This window comes from Leucopleurus acutus (genome assembly GCF_964270905.1).
Source record: "Leucopleurus acutus genome assembly, chromosome: 15".
Taxonomy (NCBI): domain Eukaryota; kingdom Metazoa; phylum Chordata; class Mammalia; order Artiodactyla; family Delphinidae; genus Leucopleurus; species Leucopleurus acutus.
The window spans coordinates 43,943,304-43,962,365 of record NC_139157.1 but is presented as its reverse complement, the minus strand read 5'-3'; the positions used below and the strand labels follow the sequence as shown (position 1 = coordinate 43,962,365).

The window sequence follows — 19,062 nt, the reverse complement described above, 5'->3', positions numbered from 1 at the left end:
CTGCAGATTGCTCTGGGTAGTATAGTCATTTTCACAATGTTGAATCTTCCAATCCAAGAACATGGTATATCTCTCCATCTGTTGGTATCATATTTAATTTCTTTCATCAGTGTCTTATAGTTTTCTGCATACAGGTCTTTTGTCTCCTTGGGTAGGTTTATTCCTAGGTATTTTATTCTTTTTGTTGCAGTGGTAAATGGGAGTGTTTCCTTAATTTCTCTTTCAGATTTTTCATTGTTAGTGTATAGGAATGGAAGAGATTTCTATCTAGGCATAAAATAAGACACTTCCTAACATTTACAGGTCCTTGGCGTTGGAAAGAATCTCAAAAGCCCCCCAACCCCCTTTTGTATTTGAATTTGAATTTGAAAATCAGCAACAATGCACCATGGCTCTTCCTACAATTTTATTACCTGGGCCAATAAGGGATGCTGCAGCTCACATCAAAAGAAAAAACACATGAGAAAATGAGTGAATCCCCAGAGGTTCCTCTACTAAGGACCCACTCTATAAAATGAGTCCTGAGAGACATTCCCAGTCTTAGGTTTCACTGGAACCAGGCAGCAAGAAGTTTAGGGTAAGTAGCAGTCTGAGCCTGCTTCTCAGCACACCAGATCCCAAGTATGACAATGGTGTCAAGATCTTGCTTTATCTACTTTATATTCAACTACCACTAGCATAACCTTGCCCCTTCTCCCCCCATGCCACTACTCCACCTGACGCTTGCATGGATGGATGGATGGACGGATGGATACGTGCATAAGTACATAAAGTTTTCTTCCTTGGTTCCACTATAACTCATAGGATTTATTCAAATATCAGGGTAAAGTCTTAATCTCCTTCTCTGGAGAAATGATGTCATTATTTTTCTTGTTAAAACTTCCTAAACATCTGTAGCTGACTAGTTTCTAATCATAATAAAACCCAAAAGATATCATAATTTGGGTAGCATAACTCTATATCTGGGATTCAAAGAAAAATATCCAGTCATGATTTCACTGGGAAAATGTAGCATCTTCTAAATGTGACCTTCTACATTAGTTACCCCTGTGTGTGCCTATCAGAACTGGAGTTGATGCTTCCAAAAGTTTAAAAACAGAGAGAGCTGGACTTTAGATTTGCAAGTGTAGTTTAAGGAAGATCTATGATATACCTGCAAATGAGATGCAGTTCTATGTTAAAGTGAGGCATGACTTATTTTACAGCCAAAGAAAAGATAGAGCATTAAATGCACCATTCGTTTATGTTGATGAAAATGCACCCAGGGCCTGTGGGTATACAAACTGTTAATAGAAGTCATTTCAACAGCTACCTTCCAGTTTCACTCTCACCTAGCAGGGGAGGTGTGTTTCAATTAGAAGATTCTTGCCAGTATTTCCTTATACTTTCTAGGCAGCTCTTTGAAAATTAGTGGGTTTGCAGATAGGTAAGAAGGAAACCTCATTACCCGCCCTCAAGAGAGCTGAGAAATAAAATGTGTGTACTACTCACGGCTCTGCCTGGAGGCTCCTGTCCTCAGCCACATAGTTAGAAGGAATATAGCCCTGCAGCTGCTGGTCGGAGCCGTCTGCCCTTTTCTCCAAGTGCCTGGCGAGCCACCAACCCTCGTGGGACGTGTCCAAGACTTGGAGCTTGTCGCCCGCGCGGAAGCTCAGGTCCTCTGGGGTCCGAGCCTGGTAATCAAACAGAGCCACAAAGTACTGGCCCTGGCTTCTCTCGGGCTCCGGACGCAGCGGCTGGGGAGGATCGGGGGGGCAGACAGTCCACGGGTTCTGAATCACCACCGACTTGTCTGCCTCCTGAGACAAGCAGGGGAGACAGGGCTCCAGGTACGTCCGGAGCCTCAGGCAGATGTTACCCATGGCGCCCCCGTGGGCAGTGGGGGAGAGGGGCTTCTCCCTCTCCCCTTACTCTCTGCAGATCCACTTTCTCTTCCTCCACCTGGAAACTTTGAAATCAGCACCAGTCCTCCAGGTTTGGGGAGCGTGTACCAAGCCCTGGTTCCCAGCAGTCCGGCGGACCTGCTTGGAGAGGCTCACCGGCTTGCTTTCTGTGCCCGTAGCTGCTGCCCCAGAGCAAAACCTGGTGGGAGCTGGGCAGCTGCTCGGTGAGAGAGTGACTTTTCTTCTTGTCTGCTTAGGAATCCCACCACAAAAATAAATTTGAGAGGGCTTTATTTAGACAAACGTCTGAGAACAGAAAAGAGTCCTCCTGCCTCTTGTCCCAAGAAAAAGTTACCAAGCGAAAGAGGTGAACTCCAGGTAAGATCTCCACGTCTTACCTTTGCCAGCAGCTCTCTCCCGCGTCAGGTCTGTCTCTGTGGTTTGACCAGTCCTGACCCCCACTGCTCTTTCTTTTTTGCCAATGAATAACCAACCGGCCCAGGCTTCTGCCTTTAACATCCTGAGCTAGGAACAGACTGTAATAATTTCTTCTTACTTCCTGGTTCTTTTGTGTCTGTGATCTAAATGGGATTCCCGTCCTCTCTACCTCTCCTTTCTCCCACACCCGAGAGACTAGCGCCCTCACCAGGGAGCCAAACTCTTAAAAGCAGCTGTCAAATTCCATGCTCCTGAGCTTCCCTGGTGGCGCAGTGGTTGAGAGTCCACCTGCCGATGCAGGGGACACGGCTTCGTGCCCCGGTCCGGGGGGATGCCGCATGCCGCGGAGCAGCTGGGCCTGCGCGCCTGGAGCCTATGCTCCGCAACAGGAGAGGCCACAACAGTGAGAGGCCCGCGTATTGCAAAAAAAAAAAAAAAAAAAAAAAATCATGCTCCTGGACAGATAGGCCAGCACAGGGAGCATTTTGTCCTGCTATGCTACCAGCACAGAAATTAAAGGCAGAGATATTTTTCTTCCATAAGGACGAGTAGGATAGTTTTGCCACCACTAAGGGGAATAAAATGGAAAATTAAAGTGTTTGGGTATTTGTTACTGGACAAAAGGGCAATTGGGAAAGAGCCATTGAGTTCCTACCTTTTTTTTTAATCACTGTGAATAGATTTTAATAGCCTCAAAATACATTTACAGTCTGGAAAAATACAAGAGCAGCTGACTAAAACGGTGAGAAACCGAAACACTGCATTTTCCCACAAAGACATGTAATTTCCCATCCTTCATGTACTATTTCAGAAACACACACACACACACACACACACGCACACGCACACGCACACGCACAGACTAGGTGACCAGCGGAGAGAAAGAGTAGGAGGGCTGCATGTGAGCTGCTGTGGAAGCTCCTTCTATTCAACTCTGACTCCAGGTCTGCACTAGTTCTTGCTAACTTCGCTGGCAGGAGCTCAGGAACTAATGAAGTTGACATCAGCGCAGCCATCGCGATAGGCAGTGAGTTTTGCTCTACTTCCCCTAGTTCAGGGCAGCTGTCTCACAAATGGGTGCCTGGATCCCAAAGAACACCTAGGCAGTAAGTTTAGATGGGTCAACACAAGGCCATTTTCACTAGTAGAGAACCCTGCAGACTTGTTTATGATGTGTCACTTCTTTTTGTATAAGGCCTTTATTACCAAGTTGCTCTCTTAAAAACGATTTCTCTAAATGTTGCTGGAGCCTTGAACCTGGCTAACCTAACCCCAGTACAAACTCAAAATTCCTGTTCTTTGTCAAATAGCAAGGCCTTTTTAGTAATGAGAATAACTGAACTCAAGAAAAAGAAAAAAAGAAGAAAAGAAAGACAACCAGAGGACCGTGGCCTTAGCCCCTCCTGCTATTTCCTTGTACTAAAATCAGGCATTCATGGCAGACAGATCATTTGGTTAAAACAAGATCTCATGTTCTAGGTTTCTCCAACTGTCTTCAGAGTCAGAGTAGAAAGTACTAATTTGGCGGGAAGAGAAAAGCCAAAAGCCAAGCCAGGTTTGTTTGTTTGTTTGTGATATGGGACCGAAAATATAATTCCAATATAAAACAGAAGAGAAAAGAATGATGATATAATATTGAGAAGCCATAAGAATATTTTGTTCCAAACACAATATTAATTGTAAAAAGTGTAGGATCCTATTAATGCCCCTAAACAGAGGCATAGATGCTAAAGTCCTTCCAGAGATATCTACATGATCTAGAATATGAAATAAGATTTGGAAGCAACTAGAGAGATGTATTCAAAACCAATTTGTAAGTGGAGTTTAAGACTTAAGAAATTTGAAGTTTCTAAATTCAAATATGCCTCCTTTATGGTTATGACAAGGCATTCCAGAAAAAGACAGAGTGGCAGACCTGTACAGCACAGTCACTGAGCTAGTGAATGAAAATGAAAAAAGAAACCAGCCATACAAAGACATCAGGTAAGCAATGGCCTGAGAAACCTGAGGCAAGGGGTGGGGAGAGAAAGGGTTTCCTTGTGTCGATAGCACCAGAATTCTACAGTCACCCAAGCTTGAAGCCTTGCAGTCATCTTTTACTCTTTCCCTGGTTTCTTTGAGCTAATCGATCACTAAATCCCACTTGTCTGTCTTTCCATTTATTCTACATTTTTTTTTATTCCTTCTGAATGACAGCTGGGTGTTGAACAAAACAAATATTCTTCCCTAGATTATTCCAGAGGGCTCGTAACTAATCCCCTTTCCTCCAGTTTATCTCGTATTTCTGACTCATCTTGCACACCACTCCCAGAGCAGTTTTTATAATAGTAACAATGCCAGAGGTGATATGAGTACTAGTAAAAGTAGCTATCAGTTTTGAGGGCTTTCTATGTGCCAGGCACTGTGCTAAGAATGTTACAAATGATACATCATTTAACTCTCAGAAAATAAAAAACAACAATACCTGTGAGGCAGGTAGTATTTTTTTTAATTTCAGTGAAGAAGAAACTGAAGCAGAGAGGTTAAGTAACTTGCCCAAGGTCACACAGCCCCCATGTGGCTGAACCATGAGTAACACCCTGGTCTCTGACTCCAGAGTCTGAGGTTTTAACTCCTGTGTTTCAATGACTCTAAAAAAAGGCTAATATTCTTCTGTGTAAAATCCTTCAGGGACCTCCAACATGTTTGGAATAGAACCTGCTGTCTTTATCAGGACACACAAGGCTCTGGTAACTTCTCGAACCTCTCGGCCCTTTACTCCTACATATACACACTGTGATGCAGGCTCACCAAGCCACCAGCCGCCCCTGAAGCCCAAGGCCCTCTTTCCTGCTGCACCTTTGCTCCTTTCTCTACCTGCTCCCCTGGTGACTTCCTTGTGATTTTTCCAGGCAGGTTCAAGTAGCACCTTCTCTGCCATAATAGATTAGGGGCCTCTACTCTGTGTGGCCCTAAAACCTGGCACACACACTTCTACTTGGTCTCCTATTAAATTCCACTTGATACCCTTACTTGTTTGTTTTCCCCAGGAGAATAAAATTTCCTTCTTGGAATCTTCAGTGCCTTGTACAATGTCCAGTATGTAAGCAGTAAATACTCAATAAGTATTTGTTGAAGGAGGGAAGGATGGAAGGAAGGAAGGAAAGAAGGAAGGAAGGGGAAGGAAGGGAAGGGAAGGGAAGGAGCCACTGGGGTAAGATAAACACGTGTACAAGTGTTCACGAATGAGAGCAAAGAGCGTGAAAAGAGCTGGGACCACAAAGGATAGTGACTTTCTGTCTGTTGTCTCTTAGTCCCCTTTTTTCCACGCATTGTTTCCCAAATGTTAGATTCCTTTGCCAGCCTCCTAAACCGGTTTTCCTGCCTACAGCCACCCTCCTTCCCATCCTTACCGCACACTGGCACCCCATGAATCTTAAATCACTCTCCTGCACAATAACCTTCAACAGATCCTCATTGCCTGGAAGATACGGCTTGGAATTCAAGACGAAAAATTTGCACTTTATCCGATCTTTATCAGATGTACCCTTTCAACATCCTCCTCCCATTACTGCCTTATGTTAACCCTCACTCAGCCAAATAGGTTTACTGTGTCTCCAATAGGTCTTGTTCATTCCCACCTCTGATCCCGTCTCCTTTGCCATGCTTTTTCTTGGTATTCCTTCTCCTCCCAACAGACTTCTGCCTGCATTTTGAGGCCTGAATAAAAATCCCATACCTCCTTTAGAACCTCCTTGTCCATTTCTGCCAAAATAATTTTTCTTTTCCTTGAGTTTTACTAGCTCCTGCAACCCCATATCCAACATACACACAGCGTTAAATGAATTTAGCCATGCTCCTGTATCTGATTTGCTGAGCACTGCAACAGAAAAAATCCCACAGCTACTCAGTTTTATACCAGGACAAATTAATGATCTCCAACTCCTGTTAAGCCCTTAGCTCTGCTCAACATTCTTTTACATGCCGGCCCACTTAGATACGGTTCTCCTCATTTTCTAGTAGCACTCTTCCAAATCGTCCACCATTCTTCTTAGACTCTGCAGATATCCTTTTTCTCTAATGATGAACTTGTCACAGAAATTCCAAATATGTTCAATATTAACCGATTCAATGTCCTTTTCTTACATCAAAAAATATATCCACATCTGCAAATCCTTGCACTTTCTTTCTCCCTGAGACAAAAACATCTACTTGCCTATCCAATGTCCAGTTTGTTCTTCCTACTAACAGAACCCTACTTTTATAGAAGTGAAAGGCTGCAGACTTCTTACAACCAGAAGTGGCCAAGAAGAAAGTAAGCAGAAGTCATTGGGTGGGGTTTCAGGAAAGTTCCTTAAAAAAGGCAGACTCAGCTGGAGGATCTACTCTCTTTCCCTTCCCTCTCTCAGTTGAGATGGCTGGACCTCCAGCAGACATCTTAATTATTAGAAGCCAACATGGACTCAAAAATGAAAAAAGAAAAAAAGATGCTAAATTAACCTCAATTTTCTTTTGTCATAGGAATTGCTATTGTAAAGGGGAAATTTTTCACTTACAGCAGCACTTAGGGAATATTAAAGCCAAATGCTGTTCAGCATTAGTTGAAACAAGCTAAAACTGTTGAAGGATATGAACTTTGAGGAGCCGTTGCACGTTAGATCCTTACTGTTCGTAACTGAAGTATTTCTCCTGACCAATGACAATGGACTACTTTAAACATCAGCCAACACGGGACTCATTCTGTCCTATCCAAAGGGTATGTTTTCAATACTTAAAGAGTATAACCAGGAAACTCCATTTCTAACACTTCAGAAACCATGACATTTCCCCTCAGTGAACTATGCAGTGAATTTCTTTACTGATATGAGTTCTCTTGCTTGCAAGTAAATCAGTTCAGCTTGGAAGAAAAAATTTAAAAAATTTTAATTCAAAAATGGTAAAACCTCTTTAAAGCTCTTTGCTTCTTTCTTTGGCACTATCAAAGACATGAATTAGGCATAGTATGTCTAGATTTCAGCATGATACTGAAAAAAATATTCTAGAGATATCTGTAAAGGGATAAAGAACTTGCTTTCTTTTTATTATTTTTTATTTTGGGCCACACCGCACGTCATGCAGAGTCTTAGTTCCCCGACCAGGGATCAAACCTGTGCCCACTGCAGTGCAAGCACAGTCTTAACCACTGGACCACCAGGGAAGTCCCACTTGCTTTCAAAAAGGACTGAATATTCTCATGTATACAATCTCCTAGAAGCAGCTGATAAGCCTTTTCTAAAATGGAAATAAGTAAACATGTTTCACCCAGGTGGTTTGTCCTTGCCTGTTAAACAAATACTTCATTAATCAAGGTTCTCATCTATCTAGCAGCAAAATTATTTTAGTAATCTTGAGGACTCTCTCTAGTCTGTTAAAGACCATCACAATTCCCCCAAATCAGAGAAAACGGAAACACCTAGAAGTCTGTTTGTTTGTTTGTTTGTTTTCCTTAAGCCCTTCTGATATTTTGACAAACCTGCGATAGAAAATTTGTGGCTGGGTAGACAGAGCATGAGCATATATAGTGTTAAAGTATGATTCCTAGGGTTAATCTTCTAAGTTTCTTGGCTAATTCCAAACTCCATGTGCAAAATAAGATTAGTAGAGCCATGACTCTGCTGGGGTTTAACTCCTCTCAAAAGGTTAACCCTTACTCAATATTGCTATGGAAAAAACTTTTCTAATGTACATGAGATAACAGGAAAGTTAGATAGAATCACAACTGGCTGAAGAAATGAACCCAAATAGCATAGCTTGTTTAATCGACGACATTTGAGTGGAGGTCTCTGGTGCACTATCACAAGGAGGCAGCATGGCTTGGGGGTGAGAATTCCTGTTCCCTTGGCACTCTTTGGCTCTGTGGTCTTGGATAAATTATTGACCGCCTAGCCTCAGTTTCTTCATCTGTAAAATGCTGACAATTCCTAGACACTAACATTTACCTCGTAGAGTTATAAGAATTAAATGAGAAAATGCGTTAAAATATTTAGCCCACGGTCCAGGACGTGGTAGCTGCCCAATAAATATTAGCCATTATTATGAAAATATGTAACTGGGCCACCCCTGGGGTACCTGTGTCCTCTCCTTGTACTACTAAAAACAGTTGTAGGAAATTATCACATTCCCAGCTCACTCCCACTTCAAACAAAAGCAAAATGTAGGCAACATATCCAATTCCAAAAGCACTACTACATACATAGCTAAAACTATGGATCTGTAAGGATGTGAAGGAGACAGTTACACTGCATGGGAAAACATCCTTTTAAAACCTCTTTTAAAATCTCTGGTTTTCCCCAGAAATTCTCTCCATATGACTGCTATCCCACCCATCATTTCTTAGTTCTCACCCTCCGCAGCTGTATCCCTCTCCCCATCTCTCATCATCCGTTCATTCGCATATTTCTTTCAGGAAAATATCAACTTATAAGTTTGTATGAACTAAAATTAAAATTACAGGACTTCCCTGGTGGCACAGTGGTTGAGAATCCACCTGCCAATGCAGGGGACATGGGTTTGATCCCTGGTCTGGGAAGATCCCACGGGCCACGGAGCAGCTAAGCCCATTCACCACAACTACTGAACCTGAGTTCTAGAGCCCACAAGCCACAACAACTGAGCCCACGCGCCACAACTACTGAAGCCTGCACACTCTACGGCCCACGTGGCACAACTACTGAGCCCCTGTGCTGCAACTACTGAAGCCTGCACGCCTAGAGCCTGTGCTCCGCACACAAGAGAAGCCACTGCAACGAGAGGCCTGCGCACTGCAATGAAGAGTGGCCCCTGCTGACCACAACTAGAGAAAGCCCACGTGCAGCAGTGAAGACCCAACACAGCCAAAAATAATAATAGTAATAAGTGAAATAAAATAAAATAAAATTACATCTGCATCACCCCCAGTAGATCAACTAAAGTATGTTTCAATCTTATATTTTATGTTAAGATTTGGCATTAAAAGATTCCAAAATACCAACATTTATTATAAAATTTTAAATGACAACATAATGTTATAGAACACTAGGATGCTTTGGTTCCATCTATTATGTCCTAGCCCCATGGATGGGGTGGAGGAGTCTCTTTCTTGCTCTTGCTTTCAGCATGGAAGGATCTCTGAAAAGTCTGAGAGTAGGTCTGTATGAGCCATGTAAGTTAACAGCGTCATTAGTAAATAGATTGTGTGTGTGTGTGTGTGCACGCATGAATGCACGCACCCCAATTTCTCTGTTAATGAGATAGGTTGGAACATACAGAAGAGAAATCTATCCCAGATGGGCATGTGGAAAAGAGGGCAGTTAGAAATAAGAAATGACATCTAAACTGAGACTTGAAGAAACAATATGAGTTACTCAAGTGAAAAGGGGAGTGAAAGAAAGCGCCCCAGGTAGAGGGAAAGCAAGTGTAAAGATCCAGAGGAAACACAAGAGCTGGTGTCTTTTGAGAACTAAAGGCCACCCTCACCTGACATTTCCAGGAGGTCTTATCCAGGTACAGAGCAGACTCAACTCTGCTTAATTTGTCACATCAAACAAGAAAGGATTCAGGCTGGGAGACCTGCAGATGGTTAAGGGAAACTGGCTGGGGCTTTGGGCTACCTTCTCTCTCTCTCACCTTTGACACAAAGCAGAGCTGAGCAGGCATCAACATTCACAAACCTGATCGAGCTGCTCCTCAAACTTGAATGTGCTTGTGAACCATCTGAGGATCATGCAAAAACGTAAATTCTGATTCCGTAGATCTGGGGTGAGGCCTGGGAGTCTGCATTTCCAGCGAAGTCCCAGAGGATGCCCATGCTGCTGATTTCTAGACCACAGTTTGTGTAGCAGAATTTAGTGACAGCTTGCTTCTCTGAGTGGGACATCAGCAAATGCTCAGCTGACAATCATTTACCTTTGAAAGTAATGCCACTGTCTAGTCTCTTTCTATCCTGAAAGAGATTTTAAAGACCATTTAGTCCAATTACCTCGTTTTAGAATGAAGGAAATAGCTCAGAAATGAGGAAGTGACTTGCTTCAGGTCACTGAGCTACTATATTGATGATAAAGGAATACCCAGCACTCCTGCCCGGGAGGATCCTTCCTCTCCACCACACGGCAGTCCTCTTCAAGAAGTCCAGTCAAAAGAGGATTCCATACAATCTGTGGTTGTCATAGTTGGGGGAAAGAGGACTTAAGGAGTAGAAGATGAAAGGACCAAGGATCATTTTGATGTGACCCTATCCAGGATCCCAGAAGAGGATTATGTGAGCTTTGGGGTAGGACTCCAATCTCCTGATTTTCAGTCTGGACAGCTTATTTTGTATCCTTCTAATTATGATGTCCATGAATCGTGTAGCCTGAACCCAGGCTTCCCTTTCTTATAATGCTGCATTTATGATACAATAAATCCCAGTAGCATTTTTTAGCATTCTTAGTATTTTTTAGTATTTGAAAGATTCGAAGAGTATTTTCAAAATCCTAACCCAAGGGGTGAAAAGAATATTGCCATACGTCTAATAGGCATTCTCCAATTGAAAGAGATTGTAATAGATTTATTTCTGTTAGTCATTAGCAACAATAACAAATGTACTGGTTCTTACTTATATATACATGATTTTATATAAAAACAAATTATTTTATATAAAACAAATTATTATTTATATTAAAAAATTATTATACAAAACTTCCCAGATTTAGAATTTTCCAATGTCCATGCCAAGCAATTGGGCAGAGCTTCAAGAATTTCCTGTTCAGCTAGGCCTTTTTTTGTGTCTCGATAAATAAGTAGTATATTTGGTATTCTTTATTTTGATATTGAACTATTCCTAAGTAACCACATTCAGGTTTCCACTGCTCATATAAATGGTTATTGTCTAATTGTCTCATGTTTTTAAGCATTTCTTTTCGTTTGTTCCTTGATTTAAAAGAAAAATCAATCCTATTATCTTCATAAATTCCTACTATTTAAAGTCAAGGTTAAAAAAACATTTTGGTTGACTTCAGATAAATACCTCTAATAAATTTTCAAAAATAATAAAAGACTTTAGATGGTTAGATTTTTTTCAAGCTCTTGGAATTTTAATAACTAAGCTCATAATAATGATGATTTAGCAATTTATATTGAAAATCCCTTGTTAAACTAGGTAATATGTAGAGGTTTTTATGGCACAACAATTTACAGACTTGTACTTGGAGTAATTGCTGTCCTGGACCTTGAAAAATGGTTGATCATCTTGGAAATGTAACCAGGTCTTAGAGGATTAATGTTCCTTGGAGAATCATCAAGGTAAATATGTTCAACATATTATAAAAGCCTATTAGAAGGTAGTTTGCATTTCCTCAATTGAATTTAAACCGTAAGTAACATCTTGACCCCCATGTACAGAGTGATATATGCATTTGTTTCACGTTAGCATGAAAAGCCTATAATCTGTGTGCTATGCTCATCTTCAGAAAGGAGTATTCATTACAGTATGGTTGACTGTACACATTTTTACATCTCCTCAGTTAAGAGAAATTACAGAATATCAAAACTTGAAAGAGTACATATGAATTGAGTTACAAATCCATGTTACAAACCTAGCCCCAAATGTATAGAATGTGACAAACCTCCCTCTTATCACCCTTCACTCTGGCCTCCAGCAGAGGGTCTGTCTCCAGCCACTGGAGGTCATCTGCTAAAGCTCCATTGCCCAGTTAGTGTTCAATGCAATCAGAATTTTGTTCAATTACAAAAACACTCATCTGCTAAAATATCAGAAGCAATTGTGTGTAACACTCACACTTTAGAAGATTAAACCATATGTTACTAATGGACTGGTTGAAGGAAGTACACTCTAGTGACTGCTATAAAACTGTGGCTTGCCTATTGGCAATTACTTATTTCAGTCATCCTCAGGGCTTATCTCCTTTGCTTCACTGAGTCAACAAATATTTACTGAGCTCCTATCATGTGTCAGGCACTGGGCTAGTGCTTGGGGTTATAACATTAAGTTAAAAAAAAAGCATAGTCTGTCCTGTGTAAGGACATTATTGCAAGTCAAAAATGTGACCAGATCAATACTGTCAGTACAAAGGGAGATAAAGATCTAAATAAGGAATAAGTTTGTTTGGAAGTAATGTCTCCCTCTTTGACTTCCACAAGAATTTTCCTCTTTTATAATATATTCAGTACATAATCATTGAAACATCGCCTACTGGGTATCAGGCATGGTAGTGCTTGCTCTTGAGAATATAGACAGGAGAAGAGATACAGCCCATATCCTATATAGAATTTATAATCTAGTGGATGAGACAGCATTACACAAATAGTTATAGAAATAATTAATCACCACTTGCTAAGGACTATGAAGCAGAAGTACCAAGTGCTATTAAGAAGACTGTTGTACTCTATTACATACCAGTCTTTAGATCTATACTTGTTTCATCTTTGTATCTTCCACAGAGCTTGGCAAAGTAGACTGAAAAAGCTGACACTTAAGTATTTGTTGAGTGACTGAGCCCTTAATTTGAGAACCAGGTCAGAAAACAGCACTCCTTAAAAATGGAAATATTAATCAAAATAACTAGATGTGGTATTTATTATTACTGTTCAAGGACATTTCTAGTCCTCCTCCGCCAAGCACATGGTAAAATTGCACTTTCCTAGACTCTTGAAGATAAGCATGACCATATGACTTGCTTTGACCAACAAAACGGTTATTAGAACTAGTATGTATCACTTCCAAGTAGGAAGACTGTAGTTAATTGCACACCTAAGAGGAAGTGTACAATTAACTACATTTCCTTTCCCTACCATGACAACAATGTTCCAGATGAAAGGTGATCTATTAGCCTGCATCCCTGGCTGAGCAAAACATGGCACAGAGCCTCACTACCAGCCAGGTACATATAAACTAATGAAGAAATAACCTTGGTTGTTTTAGGCTTTAGAGTTTTTAAGTATTGTTTCTTATAGAGCTTAACCTAACGCTAACTGACTGATAAAAGTTAGACTTCTGCAGAAAGTGTACCAGGGATTGGGGGTTGGGCAGTGGGAAGACATCTAGAAGTGTATTAAATAAACTGCTGATAAGATTAGAGCGATTCTCAAATCTCAGCAAAAGGCTTAGGGTACTCCCTGAAAAAGGAAGTATCCCTTTGAAATAGATCCTAGTAAACGTAATGTTTGTCATGAGGAAATTCGTTATGTAATTATGAAGGATTTTCTGTGTATGTTACCAATAAGAAATATTGAAAGAGAAGAGTAGACAAAAAGAACATTTCAATATGTCTCTACACTATGTACTCTGCTTTTAGTTACCGGTTATAATTATAGAATTTTGGTAAGAATGAGAAAGGCTCCCATTCTAAGACATATTAGAGTGAAGTTCTCATCTGCTTGGTAACAATTTCCAACATTTGGTGATTGGAGACAACATTGTCAGTGTCTTAACTAAATAGCAGCTGTGGCTGGAAAGAGTTAAGTAGGTTGAAATTATGAGAAATGAGAGAAACATTTACCATAATAACTTTGGTCTTAAACATGATACAGAAGTTAAATTGTTAAATGCTAAATTGTTAAAATGACTGCTACTTCCCTGCTGTCACAACACATGAGGCAGAATTTTTTTAAATAATCTTTCTGAACTGGACTATCTTTTCACAGTTAATGTATTTATTTTTTACCATTTGTAAAATACTATCAAAACAAATATTTTGAGAATTGTTACTAATACGTGTTTTATGAGAAAGGTATTATTTCTCTATTTTACATAATTCATGAGCTTAACCAAATCCTTAAGTATAATTTTCTTATGCTGAAAATCCCATTTTCTTCCAGTTAAATTTATTTTAATTTTATTCAGAAGAATGTAAGGATGGGGCAAGAATTCATGTAACAGAAATATGATGCAATGATCTTGGCTAGAGAAATATCTATCCTTTTAAGCAGTGGGTTTCAATAGTTACTCTTAAGTAATGACAAATGTCCCTTGTATACTGGACAAATTTCAGTGGAGGAAATCATAGTCAATGATTTAGAAAATCTTAACTGGAAATAAAGAGATGTACTGAATTTAACAGGAAACAAAATGTATCAATACAATAATAATAAAAATAAATTTAGCAGAAATCACTGTTGAGAACATTAAATAACAAAACACTAAGCTTATTAAAGATGAAAGGGGAAGTGGCAGATAACTGATCATTATTTTAAAACTGTTCCGAGAAGACACTACAGTCCATGGCTTATTTTCCTTTGTGCATAATATTATATAGGAAACAATTTTTCAATTCATTCAATAATATTTCTACTGCACTTTTCCATTTAAATGTGTTCATAAATATTAATCAGTTCCCACAACAACACTGTGAGATAGCTAAGAATTATCCAGAGTTGACGGACTGAGAGCTTAAAATGATGTTTGGCTATGATGCCAAGGACTGCTGAGGGAATTAATAAAAGAGCTGACAACATGCCAAGGACTGCTGAGGGAATTAATAAAAGAGCTGACAGCAAAGTCCAGAATCCTGGCTCCTGGCTGTTGCTAGGGCAAAGAAGACTGTCAGAGAATTTCTTGTCCTGTCCTGACTCCTATCTTCCAGTGACACAGAAGTCAAAAGCATCTGCTCCCACATTACACCTGCCTGGTCAGCAAAGCTACCACAGATGCTTCTTCTAGCCTAGTTCTTGGTGTTTCATAGAGTTAGGTATCTCACATCTCCCCACAAAATATTTGAAAAAATTTTAAATCCACAATTCAGAGAGCTGCTGATGACTCAAGAAATCCTCAATGAGTCCGAATGAGGAAAGTCTACTTAGAGCTTAAGAAGGAATATTGTGCAGAGCTACAACCAGTCATACTGGGACTGACTCATCTGAATTCCTTTAATGTTAGGGAGGTGTGGTTTGTATGCAGCTGCTGCTGACCAACGGTCCAGTCTTACCAAGGACTGAGGATCTCCTGGCACAAAATACTATCTGTGATAAAACTGGGGAGGTCTCAGGCAAATCCATATAGTTAATGAGTTTACCTCTCGGTAATGAAATATGCTGGTTCTTCTTTGCTTATCCAGTTGCTTTATTTCTGCAAGTAATCAGATATATAAGGGGCAAAATTAAATTTGAGGAAAAATTTTAAAGTATTTTTTAAAATACTTTTTTATTGCATTATGGTCAAATTTTCATAGATGGCAAAACTTCATATACAGTATTCAAATTGCCATGGGGACCATCAATAGGCATAAAAAGCCATATTGAAAACTTGTCTTAAGATTCTTTCCTTGTATAAGAGTCAGACTGGAGAGATCTAAGTCCCCTTGTCCCATCCCAAGGCCTCTTCTCATCTGTAGCTCTCCGCAGTCTTACCTCAGAGCTCTATTCAGGGACAAAGGAAAGTTCCTACTCTTCTCCAGGATACAAGAGAAGCTGAGCTGCCCTGTTTTATCTGCAACGGCTCCTCCCTGCTGTGACTTGCTAGGTGAGGTCTTCTCTGGTTACACCCTGGGAAGCAAGGAACACTCACTGCACTGGGGTGCCCCCATCGTCCTCTCCCTAGTGAATGCTCAGCCAGAAGGGGAGGCGCAGAGATTAGGCTCATTGCAACCACCAGCGGAGGTCTCTGCTCTCACCAAGGCCCCTCTGCTTCTCTTCTCCCACCTGCTTGCTGAACTCTTCTCTCCTTCTGGGAGAAAAACTGGCTCTTACATCATCATCCATTTATTTCTCTGCTATGGATGGAATAGACTGCTAGGTCACGAGGTTTTTGTCGCTTCTATGGCTACTTACTATCTACGTGACTGTGAGTAAGTTTGAGGTTTTCTTTTTTTAATCTTGTGATGCCCAGTTCCTCATCTGTAAAAATGAGGATAATTATAGTATCTACACCACATGGATCATTGTGAAGATTAAATGAGATAATAGATGTAAAATGCTTATAAAATTTTTGACACAAAGTAAGCCCTCAATAAAAGATAGTTAATAATATCATTTATCTTCTTGTGATTATTTAAATCCAAGCTTTAGAATTACGAAACTAATAACAACGCTTTTCTTCTCACCTCTTACCTCATTCAGATTTGTAATTTGATCCTTGTAATAGGTTCACAGTGCTATTTCAATATGATCTTTCTGTAAGTTATGGTCTCCTCTCCTCTGATTTAAACTGTAATTACCCCTTAACTTCTTTCCTGATTATTGTATTTATTTATACATTCCCTTACTCGTTAAACAAACATTTTTTGACTACTTCCTATATTCCAGGGACTCTGCTGGCACTGGAGAAAGCCTGTGCTTCTTTCTTTCAAAGAAGATGGAGAATCACCTTCACTTGGTCATAGATCTTGATGCAAATCCTGCCTATGACCAGATTCCTTCGTTTGTTCTGACCCTGCCAGATCAACTCATGCTCTTACAGCAGTTACACAAAGCTGGACGCTGACATGTCTTACAAGAGAATGTACATTGGAGAATGAAAACTGGAGGAGATGGTTTTTTGATCCAGGAGTAGAGTATCACATCTTCTGGACACCCTCAGTATCTTCCAACAGTTATGAGCATGGCATCCAAGGATTTGTTAGACAGAGGTATTTAACTTGTTGGCTACCATTATTGTTTATTCCCAAGACCAAAGACAAAAGAACACTCCCATAGGGACAATCTTGTTCTGCTTCTAATGCCTCTTGACCAATCTGGAAAAATGAGTCTAACCAGGCCGGAATCCAGTTATTAGATATAGGAGGACTCATAAAGAGTTTGGGATGGACACACAGACTCCTAAAAACAAATGTTGGTGAGGAATTTTTATGGTTCCAGGCTTTGTATTAGTTTAGTTTTTTTTTTTTAATGTATTTTGTCTCTTGAGTTGGGTTGGGTCCTTAGTTTATTTTGTCTGATATGCGGTAGTCTCCCGCTTTCTCTTTTTTTTCTTTTAGCCATGCGCGTTGCTTGCGGGATCAAACCCATGCCCACTGCAGTGGAAGCCCTAACCACTGGACTACCAGGGAATGCCCTGTGTTATGTATTTCAATACACACAACACCCCATGTGAAATAAATGCCTTATTTAGTTAAACTTTCAAAACTGTGATGTACAGCAAACATACAGAAAAGTGCATAAAACTTAAACTTGCAGTTTAATGAATTGTTGGAAAATAACACTTATGTGACCTCTACTGAGACGGCCTGCAGAGTCATATTGCAAGGGGCATAGATACAAGGAAGAGAAGAATTATGGTTGTTTTTGAAATCTACCACAACCAGTGTTGTGATTTTTTTTTAAGAGGTGAAAAAACAATATAGGAATTAAGGATGTATCAACTAAGTGGTGATAATGATTCTCCATGAATATTCAGCTTGGCAAAAAGAAGCGAGAACATAATGGCAGTGAAGGACAGAGAAGAGGAGATGGGAATCATTGGATTGTAGATATCAGTGGACTCAAGCATTGTTGGAGCTGGAAACCTGAAGACATGAGCTGGAAAACAGAAGCGGGTAGCAAGAGAGTGGGATGCTTGTTTTTGAGATGATAAAGAAGGTGGGAGTGGGCCACTGAAATGGTGTGAGTGACAAGACCATTGTAGAAGAGAAGTTAAAGGAATTGAGAGGCTAGGGTATTGGAAACATTCAACATTAAGAGAGAAGTGGAGATGGAAAAAATTACAATGAGCTAAGAACTAAAATCTTCAGGAATGGGAAATATGAAGGCAGGGACTGAGGTAGGTTGATAAATATATATATATATATTTAAATATTAAAAATATATAATATTTACATTTTTGTATGTTGGAATAGATCTGTACAGCAGTTATTTCTAGGAAGATAAATTATAACTTGTTGAGTAATGGTGAAAGACAATTTTCACTTTCATTCTATTGGCTTCATTTTTGTTTACCACACACATGTATTATGCATAAATAACTATAGTGAAATAGAGCTTTAAAAAAAGAAGGGGCTGACTTCTTGTCACACAGATCTGGATTTGAATTTCATCTGTAAAATGAGTACGCTCTTACCTACCTCTATGTTGTGATGATCAAGTGAGGTCATTACTTAATGTTCTTATTAACACAATGACTGGAGCATGGAAGAAGCTCAATATTGTTTGCTATTCCTCCACTCATTGACAAGCCCCCCTACCCACGTGCAAGTGCGCTGTGTGAGTGTGTGCACGCCCATACACCACAGAGAGAGAGAGAGAGAGGACAGAGGTCACGTGTGCACCCAGAGACTCTGTAGCACTTGTGTACTCTCCTTGGAGTACTGTCATATTTGGGGGCAAAAAAAAAAAAAAAAGGAAAAAATGGGCATATTGTTTATATTGCTTACCTGGCTAATTTCCAGAAGAAACTAATAATAATAAATTATGCATATATTGACACTTCCACTGCAAGCCAAAAGCAGAATTTATTCAACCGTTCTCATTAAGAATTGTTTGCATGTCCAAATGACATTTTTAAAATACAGCTTTAAGAACAAGAATAAATTACAGTGTATAAAAAAATGCTATTTTCCAAGGGTCAACAGTTCTAATGAAGTGTTTAATAGGCAGTATTATCTTAATATAGGCAGCATCTATTAATAGAAACTAGAAAAATTCTGTGAACCTCACAATAAAATATATAAACCAAAGCTTTTAAAATGAGTATTTTTCTACATGATGCACCGTTAAAAAGTAAGTGTGACTGGGGAAGTTAATTCTTAGGTTCCCAAAATGTTAGCATAGGCTATTTTTACCCTATGATAATTTATACAGCCTGCATGAGAGCTCTTAT

The 19,062-nt window shown here is 39.8% G+C and overlaps 1 protein-coding gene across 1 annotated transcript in view; it reads right to left on the bottom strand.

Annotated features, from left to right (window-relative positions):
* The window catches only part of FRK (fyn related Src family tyrosine kinase), a gene marked incomplete at both ends in the record, with an annotated part of 83,050 nt that extends 81,188 nt beyond the window's left edge, over positions 1 to 1,862 (bottom strand). The window contains 2 exon segments of the mRNA XM_082855948.1: positions 1,448 to 1,487; positions 1,491 to 1,862. Of these exon segments, the coding sequence (XP_082712074.1) occupies positions 1,448 to 1,487; positions 1,491 to 1,862 (412 nt within the window).
* Positions 1,863 to 19,062: the final 17,200 nt, after the last annotated feature.